We start from the raw sequence: 14,158 nt of genomic DNA on the forward strand, positions 1-14,158 counted from the left end.
TCAACAAAAGTTTTATTATCATACACTAATAAAAAAAAAAGTTACATCCTTGACTGATACAAATTATTAGAAAATATGTTATGATAAAAATTGCCTTTAAAATATAAAACAATTAAGAATCACAAAGTTTTTTTGATAAATAAATGATACAATGCGCATGTAAATACTTAATATATTTCATTTTTTTATGTAGAAAAAAAAAATTAATTTACTTAATTATATCACCGTTTCAAAACCACCGTCTTTACGTAGACGTATGAGATACCCTAACTGAAGAAAGTGACCACCTCAACCTACACATTATTTCTGTTACCCTCAAAAATTGATGCTTTCTTACATATGCTGGAAAGCTTACATAAAAACGTTACTTAGAATATGTACAATAGTTCCATTTAACATAAAAATTGCTAGAGCTTTACTGCTTATCATCGGCAATCATCGTCAAAAAAATTTCATCAGTTTTCTTTCTCATCTTGAAAAATATTACCATTGTTCGATTCAACAAAGTCCTTATTACTATCCTTATTCGAATTTGTGAATTCTTGAGACTCTGAGTTCTCCTTAGCGGTGAAATTTTCATTGATCACTGGACTTTGATAAATACTCGTTGACATTTGTGATACCTGGTTAGTGTCAGCTTTTTTCTTTAGATGACCAACCACTGTGACATAAGAACCGGGTATCAGGCCAACTTTAATGCTGTCAGTTGCTCTCCACCATCCCGGCAAATTTTTCGGCTGCAGCGACTGAGGTGCCAGCCACACTTTTTGACCTGTTTTTAAAGGTAATTCTTCACTTGATGCTGGTACAAAGTCATACAGCGCGGTCGCAGTGTAAACTAGTTCTTTATTTTGTAGCCATTCCTTGGGATTGTTTACTGTAACAAAGAAAACTGAGTATTGCCAAGAACTAATACATATTTTATTTTAAAATAGCAAATATCTTACCATCAATGCTGGCATTTTTGGCATTATTAACTAATCTGTGAATCAAATATGGAGTGGCAAAAAGAATACTTAAGAACAAGTAAATTGGCCACGAAGATGTACCAGTTGTTTGTTCTGCCCCACCATTCATAACTTCTGATATTGTTTCTCTCCACAACATTTCGCTGTTTGTATTTTGGTTTCTTAATCCTAAAAATAATAAAAATTTTCATTTTTTACATCTGCATGATTTATGTAAATATAAAAAATTTTCATTACTTACCAAGAGTGTGCTTTACTTTATGGTACAACCATTTCAAAAAACGAATTAAAGCAAAACTACCTAGCAGCTGCCTTAGCATTGATCTCAATTTTCCCATGTTATCAGCTACACCCAATAATGCTCTGAATGAGCTGGTCATAGCAAAGAACGTCGACTCTAACATCATAGTTAACGATGAAAAAGTTTGCACCATTGCCTCTATTGATTGAAATGCTGGTCTTGTACTTTCTTCAGCATACTGAACAAATCTAAATAAAACAAGAAATCAAATCATTAAGAGATATCAGCAGGCATTGTTAGCTTACAAAACAAAAAATAACCTGTTTTCCACGTCTCCACTGGGCCCTCCCCATTGATTCTGGCCATACATGGAATAACTGGGATTATATCCATACGATCCATAACCCATGCTACCAAATCTGTTATACCCATTCCAACCAGATCCGTAACCACCATAACTGTTCATATGAGAAGAACCAAATGGGCCATAAGGGGATTGATAAGAGGAAACTGGCCTTCTAGGTGGTAATGGTGGAGGAGCTATTGTAGGGACACCTGGCACTCCAGTTGTCTGTGTGAAACCTGGCATTGCTGCTGGCTGTGATAATCTACAAAATAGTAAAAATACTTTTTATCTATATTTGTGATATGCTGCAGCAAACATTTCAACACTAATTCATTATTGCAAGGTAGGTACTGAGTATTAGATAAACAAATATTTACCCATTAACTATTGGAGATGGCTGACGAAAGGGCGTGGAGCCAAGAGTACTTGTGCTCTGTTGATTCATCATATTTATCCCTTATTTTGTAATTTAAAGTAGTACAAAAACTATGTATAAATTACAATGTCAAGTTTTTTCCCCATGAAACATTTACGAAAGTTGTAGGTTATTGGTCTTCTTCTCATCAAACTCTTCACGTTTTCTCAATCGATATCCAACTCCGACTCACACAAGTACTTATTATTACAATAAAATTCAATGTAACGTAAAATCAATAATCATACACATCTCTAAACGTACTCATTCAACACTTGACATTAGTTTTGCAAACGTTAAGCCAAATGACTATACTTTACAAAAAAACTCTCAAAAAAAAGAGATAAGCAGTTGCAAAAAAAGCGCGTCAGTATGTATACGTGTCCTCGCACAATTCGCAAATTTGCATATGCAATGCATATTATGCATACATTAATTAAAGATAAATATAGGTATATAGGTACACATGCATTTTTTAAAGTTCTTTCGTACGGTTTCTTCTTCTGCTTTTCGTTTCACTTCAACTGGGAACTGAACCCGATCTTGGAACAGTTTAAAAAATCTTGTCTCCTTCGTTGGAACAGCTTATTATACGTAAAAATTAAAAAAAAACTTCGCTTTAATCAAAAAAATTAATTGAAGATGAATAAAACAATATCCATTGCAATATACGCAAAGGATACTTCATCTTTGGTTTTCTTACGAAAAAAAGGACTTAGTTGAAATTGCCGTTCCATCAGCCTGATAGCTAAAAACATTATCACGTACCCTTGACAGACTCTAAGTAACGTGTGTTGGAACATCATGTTCCGTTTGATGTGTGCTTTATGATATGTATGCGTTTTATCGTTTTTAAAGTCATTTAACAATGAAATAAGATTTGTATTTTTTTTTAATTAAAAAATTTATTAGAATGGCTAGAATGATTAAAAACCATTCAACTTTGATGTTAAAGTGGAAAGTGGTTTTATATTAATATTATTTATCAAAAGAATTTCTCAATAATATTGTTCCACCACAGGTACCCCTTAACTACAGTTAAGCTTATTACTAATTAGATACTACTAATTTATTACTTTTAAGAGTAATAAATAGTAAAATATAAGTAATATGCGAGGTAATATGACTGTAGAATGTCAAAAAACCCAAAATTATTTATTTCTAAAATTGCTAAAACTAAAGTTTTTAATTTTTCCGAAATAATGGGTATCTAATATATAAAATTTAAGTTATCAAATATATATACATTATGTGTATGCGCACCTATGTATGTGTATATGTGTAGGGGCGATGTACGCAATGTAAATATTGCAATTGCAGGCATGCATATACTAGATACCTACTCTACTTATAGTGGCCTCTACTGCTCTCTTTACCAGAATGATAAAATTAGAAAACGATATGTAAGTAACAGGCTGTTGCAATTTGTTGTGTGCGCGCTTTCGTGCACTCGTATCGTAAGTAATAAGTACGTGTTTTTGTGCACTCTTCAAGTCTTCACTATGTGGACCAACCGAGAAACTTCTGAATTAGAAAGTTGTCGGAGAAGAAGGCGTTTTTGATATTTTATGTAATTTGATCTGCTGATGACGATGAAAATAAATAAAATTTTTTTCGAGTGGTGGATCAATGTTAAAATCGCATTTGAAATTTTATTTCGCTCATATCTCAGTAACGCGCTTTTTTTACTTTCATGAATTTTGGTGACGGCTGTGGTGGTAGCGACGGCGCAAGTACATAGAGACCGGTCATATCGTGTTCCTTTGCGCGTGCAGCTTCTGCAAGCGGAACTGGATGGGCAAAAAAATCCAAAGTAGGTACATTGTATGTAGGGGTAAAATGTAGCAATGTTGATGACGAATGGTGGTTAGTACCGTTTCAGCGTGGCAGCAGGAGCTCAATAACGGGCGGGGCTGTAGACGCAAGGGCAGCTGGTGTCCCTGCAGATGTGCTGGTAGGACCTCGAGCGTCCGTAGCCATAGGGCCGTCCGTACATTGATGCCTGTGGATGCGCGATCTAATAACATTCGGGAGGAAAATGCAAATTTTACGTTTTAGTTTCGTGTAGAAAATATACAGAAAAAATAGGGGCAACCCAAGAGAAAATAATATCACTTGTTTCGTTATGTTATTTATATGATATAAATATGGGTAACAAATAACAATTAATAATAACAGGTTTCAGGCTATAATATAATAGTATAGTATTTATCATTCATTTGACATTATATACTGAGAGTAAATAATAGTTTTTATCATTTTTTTGTTCTTTGTAAAATCTAAATTGAAAGATATACGATTTAATCTTATTTTTATCAATAACTAGTATAAATAATTCATAGTAATTTTTATCCGTTACTTCAAAAAATATATGTTTTATGTTGTTACAAATAATAAGTATTATAAGCTATTAGTTATAATTGATGACAGTTATTATCGGTTTTTATTTTTATTTTTTCACTTTTTGAGGTGTCAAATTCGAAGAAAATAAAAAAAAGATAATAATAACAGTTATTATAATTTTTACCGTATATCTCAAATATTGATATATTTTTATTACTATTTACAGTTATACTTTGACTTATCGTTGGTTATTCGCCAAAATGATTTTAATTTGGAGGATCACACCGAAAGCTGTGGTAAAAAAAAAAAAAAAAAAAAAAAAAATGTACAGATCGCACGTTTATAGGGTTCATCATAAGTACCTGTCCTACGAGTGGATCAACGAGGATGGCGTTGATGGGAGTGAGTGGCTGTAGCCTGTGCTACGTCATCGGTTGGGGCGTTCCGGGCCTCTGGGGCACACCGGGTTATTGGGGCTGTTGTCGCCTGGGCCAGTGCTGGGGCGAAACGGGCGGCGTGTCCCTGGGGGTGGTGGGTGCCGAGCTTGCGGCCAAGTGGGCGCTCGTCGAGTAGCGGCCGGCGGCTGGTCTGCCCCCGGGCCCGGCGACCAGCTGCTGGCCACTACTGACGGGCGCCGAGCGGCCAATCGCCGACAGGCTCAACGTGCTAAGTACCGCCGCCGCTTGTGCTGCTACACGCTACCGCTGCCGACAGATCCACCCGGGACATTGCCCTCGAGGGCGGCGCCGAGCTCGTGTAGTAATGCAACCCCGCTGGACCGCTCCTGTACAACACAACATATCGTGTCGTCGATCGGTACACAACTACTCTCCTAATTTTAAATAGTTCATGCACGCAGACGCACGATTATGTTCATGTGTATTTTTTTTTTTTTTTTTTTTTTTTTTTTTTTTTTATATTTTGGGAATAATTTTTTTTTTTTTTCATTAGCCACTATTATTGGTAATACAATATTAGACAAAAATTCTGACAAGTATTTGGATTAGTTTTTCAAATATTTTGACAATTTTTTCTTCGTCTTAGATTGTTTTCTTTTTTTTTTTTTTTTGTTTCAAAAATTCCAATGGATTGTTTTTGCAGTAAAAAATTTCATCAAATGCAGTTTTTTAAAGAGCGATTGAATAAATTTATTCTAGCATAAACAATTATATTTATAAAAAAAATTAAAAAACTATCCGTCACCTAGTCTGCTTACACACACTGATAAATTAAAATTTTGTTGATCATATAGGGTAAATAATTTTATCCCCGTCAATAAATATTTTATGTTGTGGATATTTATTAAGTATTGATTTTTTATACTTATTTTTTAAATTCTTCATTAGTGAATCTCTGGATTTAATGAAATAATGATTATTCACTTGTTTTTGTTATGAAACTGTGTAGTGTCTCAGTTGCGCACTTATAACTCTCACCCGAAACAATATATTTATAAGCTATAATTTAAGCTGGAAGAAAAAAAAAAAAAAAAAAAAATTTCATAAACTCACGTCCAATATTGTCCCTGGGTCGAGCCAACGCGCTACCCGTGCGCGCGAGTCCCGGTGACGGTGGCGCGGACGGGAGCATCCTGGGTGTCTGCGGAGGGGTACGGCCCGCGTTGGGAATCGACGTTGCGCTGCTCGTCGAGGATTTACGGCGCGGGTTGCGCTTCGAGGGCTGCCGGCAGATCCCGGTGGGGCAGTTGCGGCCCATCGGGCAGTTGCCCTCGCAGAGCTCGCGCGCCAACGCCAAGCCCTCGTAGCTCACCAGGGTCTGGCGACACGCCTCCGCGTCCTGGGACGACAGAGCCAGGCTGGGAAAGCGCTCGCGAAAACGCTGCCTCTCCTGTACGGGGCATGAATGTCAGGTGGTCATGTGTATACAAGGTATACACCTGCCCAATTATATACCTCCTGGAGCCGAGTCGACTCGAAATCCTCGAGCTGCTGTTGGAAGCCGACGTTCGGGTTGGCCACCGCCCTGCCGACCCTCACGACTTTCAGGGCGTCCTTCCACGAGAGACTCGTCGTGCTCATTATGTACGCCACCGCCACGGTCACGCTCCGCGACATTCCGGCCAAACAGTGGATGAGGACGTTGCCGCCGCGCAGTCGGGCCGAGTGTATTTCACTATGAAGTCGTTGCACATGGAAAAGTACTGGGAGAGATTCTGGTCGGGCGTGTCGGCGGCCAGGATGCATAGGTAATGCTTGTCCTGTGTGTGTCGAGGAGTTGATTAATTCATGTTCATTTTTTTTTTTTTTTTTTTTAACACTGGAATGCCTCGTACAACGTGTGTATACTTGTCGCGCAGAAACAGTGAGTAATTTACAGTTTTAATTGATGCACGTACATTTGAGTGTCCAAAATGTTTGTTTTAGTCGTATACCCATGGGAATAACATGTATTTTAATTGCGAGAATATACATAACATAATGATTTTCAATCCAATTTCAGTAGAATAGGAACTATCTACTAAGTTTTTTTTTTTTTTGCAAGAAAAAACAAAATAGTAAGCAAATAATATATGCGTACAGCCGTTAAAGTGAATTATTATAGCTAAAGAAAAAAAGTTTTTTAGTAAATGAACAGATTACGATATTAAGTAGTTAATTAATGTTTATTTTAATTTAAATCGAGGATGGAGGTGTTCTGTCTCCTTGAGGTAACGTTGGTTACGTAGAAGAAATAATAGAAAATTTTATTGGGTTAAAATAACGGAAGAATTCATCAAATTTTTCTTAATTCTGCGGGGTGTGCTTGAGCTGCTGCAGGGGTTCCGAACATATAGAGCCACGAAAAAAATAATGGAAAATTTCATTGGACATTTATACATATTGAGCCAACATATTCTGAATTCATGTCATGAAAAAAAGTGCAAAGTATTTGAATAGAATGAAATGTAAATAACAAAATAACACATTGGAAGTGTTTGAAAATATGTTGAAAAAAATAAATAATAAAATTGTTTTACGAGTACACTTAACTTTCAACGAAAAGGTTTATAACTTTACGATTAAGTGAATTTTCACTCTTTATGAGACGAAATGAATAACATAAAATTTGGAATAATGTAATAATAAGGCCATATATTGGCTATTACTAAAATTATAAAAAAAAAAAAAAAAAAGTATGAACACGCCAGGGGTCTGACTCCCAATTACCACTTATCTCAGCGAGCCACTACGTTTTTTTTTTTCGACATTAGTAGCAGCTCAAGCCAAGCCTAACACATGGGTAGGTCAGAGCCAGTGTGCACACAACTCTGACTACGGAAAAGCTAATTCGGCTATATATACTAACCAACTAGTTTTTTCGCCACATGCGGGAACGGCACCGGAGCCACGCGGTTGGAGACGCAATCACAATAGCAGTGTTGTCTATCCGCTGTCGATAACTAATTAATAATAGTATTGCAGGTGACCGGTAACCGCTAATATAATGCTGTAGTATACCTATATGTATTCCTTTCTCTACTATTGAAATTTTAGCGGGTATACGACTACAAAATAAAAATTTGGGAAATAACGGACAATGTAAACGTACGTCAAAAATTCTGATGATGATTAAAAAAACAAGAAAAAACAAAAATAAAAACACTGCAGTCGCTGTGAAAAAAAAAATGTAAATTGTTATAAATTCCACAGTAATACACGTATACGTATATTGATCGTGTTCCGTGCGTGCAGCGAAAACCGTGCAGGCATTATTTGTTTTTCCAAACTGATCGACAAGAGAGAGAGAGAGAGAGTAAATTAATTTTACCATAAGATTCGTTCACCTTACAATCCAGGGACGGTCGGGGACGGTGTGAGCGAGTCGGAGACGAAAGTGAACAAGTGCTCTTCTCCGATCGTCCCTGATCGTCCCTGACCGTACGCGATGCGCAGTTGTACACGTTAGGTTAGATTAATGCAAAAAGTAAACAAACTTGTTTGTATTTGCACTTCTTTATTTACAAACTATTGTTTACATACAGCATTAACCTAACCTAACGTGTACAACTGCGCATCGCGTACGGTCAGGGACGATCGCGGACGATCGGAGAAGAGCACTTGTTCACTTTCATCTCCGACTCGCTCACACCGTCCCCGACCGTCCCTGGATTGTAAGGTGAACGAATCTATAATAACAAATCAACATTACGGAATGCAATCGTCGAGCCGCGTCGTGGATGGCGAGGATGTGCGTGATCTCGAAGCGCTCGAGTTGCGCCGAGTCCTTGCTGTCTCGGTAATTGCCCACGTACAAGCCTGGTAGAACCTATTATAGAGAACGTACATTTTTTTTTTCATTATTACAGTCCCTCGGTTGATGTATCTAATAAATATAAAAAAAAAAATTTTGTGCTTGTCTAAATAATTCAAATAGACCAAATCGATAGGAAATTTTCCGCTCTATACGCTGTTGTTTATATTTTTACTATAGCTCTTACCGTTACTGAGATATGAGCGAAATAAAATTTCAAATGCGATTTTAACATTGATCCACCACTCGAAAAAAATTTTATTTATTTTTATCGTCATCAGCAGATCAAATTACATAAAATATCAAAAACGCCTTCTTCTCCGACAACTTTCTAATTCAGAAGTTTCTCGGTTGGTCTATCTTGACTCTTCTGCGTTTTTACGCAGATGTCGTGACCCGCGGGCTTGTAAAGAAGCTCAGCGTTGGGTGAAGAGGATTCCCGCAGTGAAAATGACGGTCAGTAACATAAAAGTTACTGTCACTAACATACCAATCTATAGAGTGTTGGAGAAGCGAATAGGCAGAGAAGAAGGGGGCATTCCAGAGGTTCTCACCAGTGCTCCCAAATGTGACTGGCAAACATGTGAGAAATAACACAAGCACCAATCCCCACACAACCCGGTGCGCTTACTGGTCCCTTTATTTTTTTAATATAAATATAATAATAAGACAAGCGCCAATCCCCACACAACCCGGTGCGCTTACTGGTCCCTTTATTTATTTAAAATAAAGTGAATAAAACAAGCGCCAATCCCCACACAACCCGGTGCGCTTACTGGTCCCTTTATTTATTTAAAATAAAGTGAATAAAACAAGCGCCAATCCCCACACAACCCGGTGCGCTTACTGGTCCCATTATTTATTTAAAATAAAGTTAATAAAACAAGCGCCAATCCCCACACAACCCGGTGCGCTTAATGGTCCCTATATTTATAAATTAAATAAATAAAATACAACAAGCGCCAATCCCCACACAACCCGGTGCGCTTACTGGCCGCTTTGTTTATTAATTAAATAAATAAAATATCACAAGCGCCGATCCCCACACAACCCGGTGCGCTTACTGGTCCCTTTATTTTTTTAAAATGAATATAATGAAAAGACAAGCGCCAATCCCCACACAACCCGGTGCGCTTACTGGTCCCTTTATTTATTTAAAATAAAGTGAATAAAACAAGCGCCAATCCCCACACAACCCGGTTCGCTTACTGGTCCCTTTATTTTTTTAAAATGAATATAATGAAAAGACAAGCGCCAATCCCCACACAACCCGGTGCGCTTACTGGTCCCTTTATTTATTTAAAATAAAGTAAATAAAACAAGCGCCAATCCCCACACAACCCGGTGCGCTTACTGGTCCCTTTATTTATTTAAAATAAAGTGAATAAAACAAGCGCCAATCCCCACACAACCCGGTGCGCTTACTGGTCCCTTTATTTATTTAAAATAAAGTGAATAAAACAAGCGCCAATCCCCACACAACCCGGTTCGCTTACTGGTCCCTTTATTTTTTTAAAATGAATATAATGAAAAGACAAGCGCCAATCCCCACACAACCCAGTGCGCTTACTGGTCCCTTTATTTATTTAAAATAAAGTGAATAAAACAAGCGCCAATCCCCACACAACCCGGTGCGCTCAATGGTCCCTTTATTTATTTAAAATAAAGTGAATAAAACAAGCGCCAATCCCCACACAACCCGGTTCGCTTACTGGTCCCTTTATTTTTTTAAAATGAATATAATGAAAAGACAAGCGCCAATCCCCACACAACCCGGTGCGCTTACTGGTCCCTTTATTTATTTAAAATCAAGTGAATAAGACAAGCGCCAATCCCCACACAACCCGGTGCGCTTACTGGTCCCTTTATTTTTTTAAAATGAATATAATGAAAAGACAAGCGCCAATCCCCACACAACCCAGTGCGCTTACTGGTCCCTTTATTTATTTAAAATAAAGTGAATAAAACAAGCGCCAATCCCCACACAACCCGGTGCGCTCAATGGTCCCTTTATTTATTTAAAATAAAGTGAATAAAACAAGCGCCAATCCCCACACAACCCGGTTCGCTTACTGGTCCCTTTATTTTTTTAAAATGAATATAATGAAAAGACAAGCGCCAATCCCCACACAACCCGGTGCGCTTACTGGTCCCTTTATTTATTTAAAATCAAGTGAATAAGACAAGCGCCAATCCCCACACAACCCGGTGCGCTTACTGGTCCCTTTATTTTTTTTAAATGAATATAATGATAAGACAAGCGCCAATCCCCACACAACCAGGTGCGCTTACTGGTCCCTTTATTTATTTAAAATAAAGTAAATAAAACAAGCGCCAATCCCCACACAACCCGGTGCGCTTACTGGTCCCTTTATTTATTTAAAATAAAGTAAATAAAACAAGCGCCAATCCCCACACAACCCGGTGCGCTTACTGGTCCCTTTATTTATTTAAAATAAAGTAAATAAAACAAGCGCCAATCCCCACACAACCCGGTGCGCTTACTGGTCCCTTTATTTATTTAAAATAAAGTGAATAAAACAAGCGCCAATCCCCACACAACCCGGTGCGCTTACTGGTCCCTTTATTTTTTTAAAATGAATATAATGAAAAGACAAGCGCCAATCCCCACACAACCAGGTGCGCTTACTGGTCCCTTTATTTATTTAAAATAAAGTAAATAAAACAAGCGCCAATCCCCACACAACCCGGTGCGCTTACTGGTCCCTTTATTTATTTAAAATAAAGTGAATAAAACAAGCGCCAATCCCCACACAACCCGGTGCGCTTACTGGTCCCTTTATTTATTTAAAATAAAGTGAATAAAACAAGCGCCAATCCCCACACAACCCGGTGCGCTTACTGGTCCCTTTATTTATTTAAAATAAAGTGGATAAAACAAGCGCCAATCCCCACACAACCCGGTGCGCTTACTGGTCCCTTTATTTATTTAAAATCAAGTGAATAAGACAAGCGCCAATCCCCACACAACCCAAAACGCTTACTAATCCCTTTATTTATTTAAAATAAAGTGGATAAAACAAGCGCCAATCCCCACACAACCCGGTGCGCTTACTGGTCCCTTTATTTATTTAAAATCAAGTGAATAAGACAAGCGCCAATCCCCACACAACCCAAAACGCTTACTAATCCCTTTATTTATTTAAAATAAAGTAAATAAAACAAGCGCCAATCCCCACACAACCCGGTGCGCTTACTGGTCCCTTTATTTTTTTTAAATGAATATAATGATAAGACAAGCGCCAATCCCCACACAACCCAGTGCGCTTACTGGTCCCTATATTAATAAATTAAATAAATAAAATACCACAAGCACCAATCCCCACACAACCCGGTGCGCTTACCGGTCCCTTTATTTATTTAAAATAAAGTGGATAAAACAAGCGCCAATTACCACACAACACGGTGCGCTTACTGGTCCCTTTATTTTTTTTAAATGAATATAATGATAATACAAGCGCTAATCCCCACACAACCCAGAGTGCTTTCTGGTCCCTGTAATAATTAATAAAATTTATTAAGTAACAACGCGAGTGCTTATCACCTGACTATCCAGGATACTCACTGGTCACCACTGGTTGCGCTTGAATGATTATTTAATGCTTTTTAATGATAATTATTGCTACTAGTAAGCGCCCCAGCTTATGTAGTGATTGTCGCTTGCCTTATTACTTTATTTATTGTAAAATAAGTATGCGACCAGTAAGCGCACCGGGTTGTGTGGGGATTGGCGCTTGTCTTATCATTATATTCATTTTAAAAAAATAAAGGGACCAGTAAGCGCACCGGGTTGTGTGGGGATTTTCACTTGTCTTTTCATTATATTCATTTAAAAAAAACAAAGGGACCAGTAAGCGCACCGGGTTGTGTGGGGATTGGCGCTTGTTTTATCCACTTTATTTTAAATAAATAAAGGGACCGGTAAGCGCACCGGGTTGTGTGGGGATTGGCGCTTGTCTTATCATTATATTCATTTTAAAAAAATAAAGGGACCAGTAATCGCACCGGGTTGTGTGGGGATTTTCACTTGTCTTATCATTATATTCATTTAAAAAAAACAAAGGGACCAGTAAGCTCACCGGGTTGTGTGGGGATTGGCGCTTGTTTTATTTACTTTATTTTAAATAAATAAAGGGATTATTAAGCGTTTTGGGTTGTGTGGGGATTGGCGCTTGTCTTATTCACTTGATTTTAAATAAATAAAGGGACCAGTAAGCGCACCGGGTTGTGTGGGGATTGGTGCTTGTGGTATTTTATTTATTTAATTAATAAACAAAGCGGCCAGTAAGCGCACCGGGTTGTGTGGGGATTTTCACTTGTCTTATTATTATATTTATATTAAAAAAATAAAGGGACCATTAAGCGGACCGGGTTGTGTGGGGATTGGCGCTTGTTTTATTCACTTTATTTTAAATAAATAAAGGGACCAGTAAGCGCACCGGGTTGTGTGGGGATTGGCGCTTGTTTTATCCACTTTATTTTAAATAAATAAAGGGACCAGTAAGCGCACCGGGTTGTGTGGGGATTGGCGCTTGTGGTATTTTATTTATTTAATTAATAGACAAAGCGGCCAGTAAGTGCTCCGGGTTGTGTAGGGATTGGCGCTTGTTTTATTCACTTTGTTTTAAATAAATAAAGGGACCATTGAGCGCACCGGGTTGTGTGGGGATTGGCGCTTGTTTTATCCACTTTATTTTAAATAAATAAAGGGACCAGTAAGCGCACCAGGTTGTGTGGGGATTGGCGCTTGTTTTATTCACTTTATTTTAAATAAATAAAGGGACCATTGAGCGCACCGGGTTGTGTGGTGATTGGCGCTTGTTTTATCATTATATTCATTTAAAAAAAATAAAGGGACCAGTAAGCGCACCGGGTTGTGTGGGGATTTTCACTTGTCTTATCATTATATTCATTTAAAAAAAATAAAGGGACCAGTAAGCGCACCGGGTTGTGTGGGGATTTTCACTTGTCTTATTATTATATTTATATTAAAAAAATAAAGGGACCAGTAAGCGCACCGGGTTGTGTGGGGATTGGCGCTTGTCTTATCATTATATTCATTTAAAAAAAATAAAGGGACCAGTAAGCGCACCGGGTTGTGTGGGGATTGGCGCTTGTCTTATCATTATATTCATTTAAAAAAAATAAAGGGACCAGTAAGCGCACCGGGTTGTGTGGGGATTTTCACTTGTCTTATTATTATATTTATATTAAAAAAATAAAGGGACCAGTAAGCGCACCGGGTTGTGTGGGGATTTTCACTTGTGATATTTTATTTATTTAATTAATAAACAAAGCGGCCAGTAAGTGCTCCGGGTTGTGTAGGGATTGGCGCTTGTTTTATTCACTTTATTTTAAATAAATAAAGGGACCAGTAAGCGCACCGGGTTGTGTGGGGATTGGTGCTTGTGTTATTTCTCACATGTTTGCCAGTCACATTTGGGAGCACTGGTGAGAACCTCTGGAATGCCCCCTTCTTCTCTGCCTATTCGCTTTTCCAACACTCTATAGATTGGTATGTTAGTGACAGTAACTTTTATGTTACTGACCGTCATTTTCACTGCGGGAATCCT

The 14,158-nt window shown here is 38.0% G+C and overlaps 1 protein-coding gene and 1 pseudogene across 1 annotated transcript; both read right to left on the reverse strand.

The window, feature by feature from the left end:
• Nucleotides 1-8: 8 nt before the first annotated feature.
• On the reverse strand, nt 9-2,364 carry Pex13 (peroxisomal biogenesis factor 13). The gene is made up of 5 exons (XM_014353460.3): nt 1,933-2,364; nt 1,530-1,817; nt 1,210-1,457; nt 948-1,136; nt 9-877 (listed from the first exon to the last, which is right to left on the reverse strand). The coding sequence occupies exons 1-5, from the start codon at nt 2,001-2,003 to the stop codon at nt 456-458; spliced, it is 1,218 nt and encodes a 405-aa protein (XP_014208946.2). The 5' UTR covers nt 2,004-2,364; the 3' UTR covers nt 9-455.
• Nucleotides 2,365-4,780: 2,416 nt separating this feature from the next.
• Nucleotides 4,781-14,140, reverse strand: LOC149374759 (uncharacterized; annotated as a pseudogene).
• Nucleotides 14,141-14,158: the final 18 nt, after the last annotated feature.

This window comes from Copidosoma floridanum, unplaced genomic scaffold (assembly GCF_036245765.1).
Source record: "Copidosoma floridanum isolate Cflo_tuat_1 unplaced genomic scaffold, Cflo_Japanese_pri ptg000014l, whole genome shotgun sequence".
Classification (NCBI taxonomy): domain Eukaryota; kingdom Metazoa; phylum Arthropoda; class Insecta; order Hymenoptera; family Encyrtidae; genus Copidosoma; species Copidosoma floridanum.

Excerpts from the sequence above, each read along its gene's own strand:
- Pex13 (XM_014353460.3), bottom strand. The coding sequence starts at position 2,003 with ATGATGAATCAACAGAGCACAAGTACTCTTGGCTCCACGCCCTTTCGT. Across the intron at positions 1,818-1,932 it reads CCATCTCCAATAGTTAATGG|ATTATCACAGCCAGCAGCAA; the intron begins GTAAATATTTGT and ends ACTATTTTGTAG. Across the intron at positions 878-947 it reads CAAAAATGCCAGCATTGATG|TAAACAATCCCAAGGAATGG; the intron begins GTAAGATATTTG and ends TCTTTGTTACAG.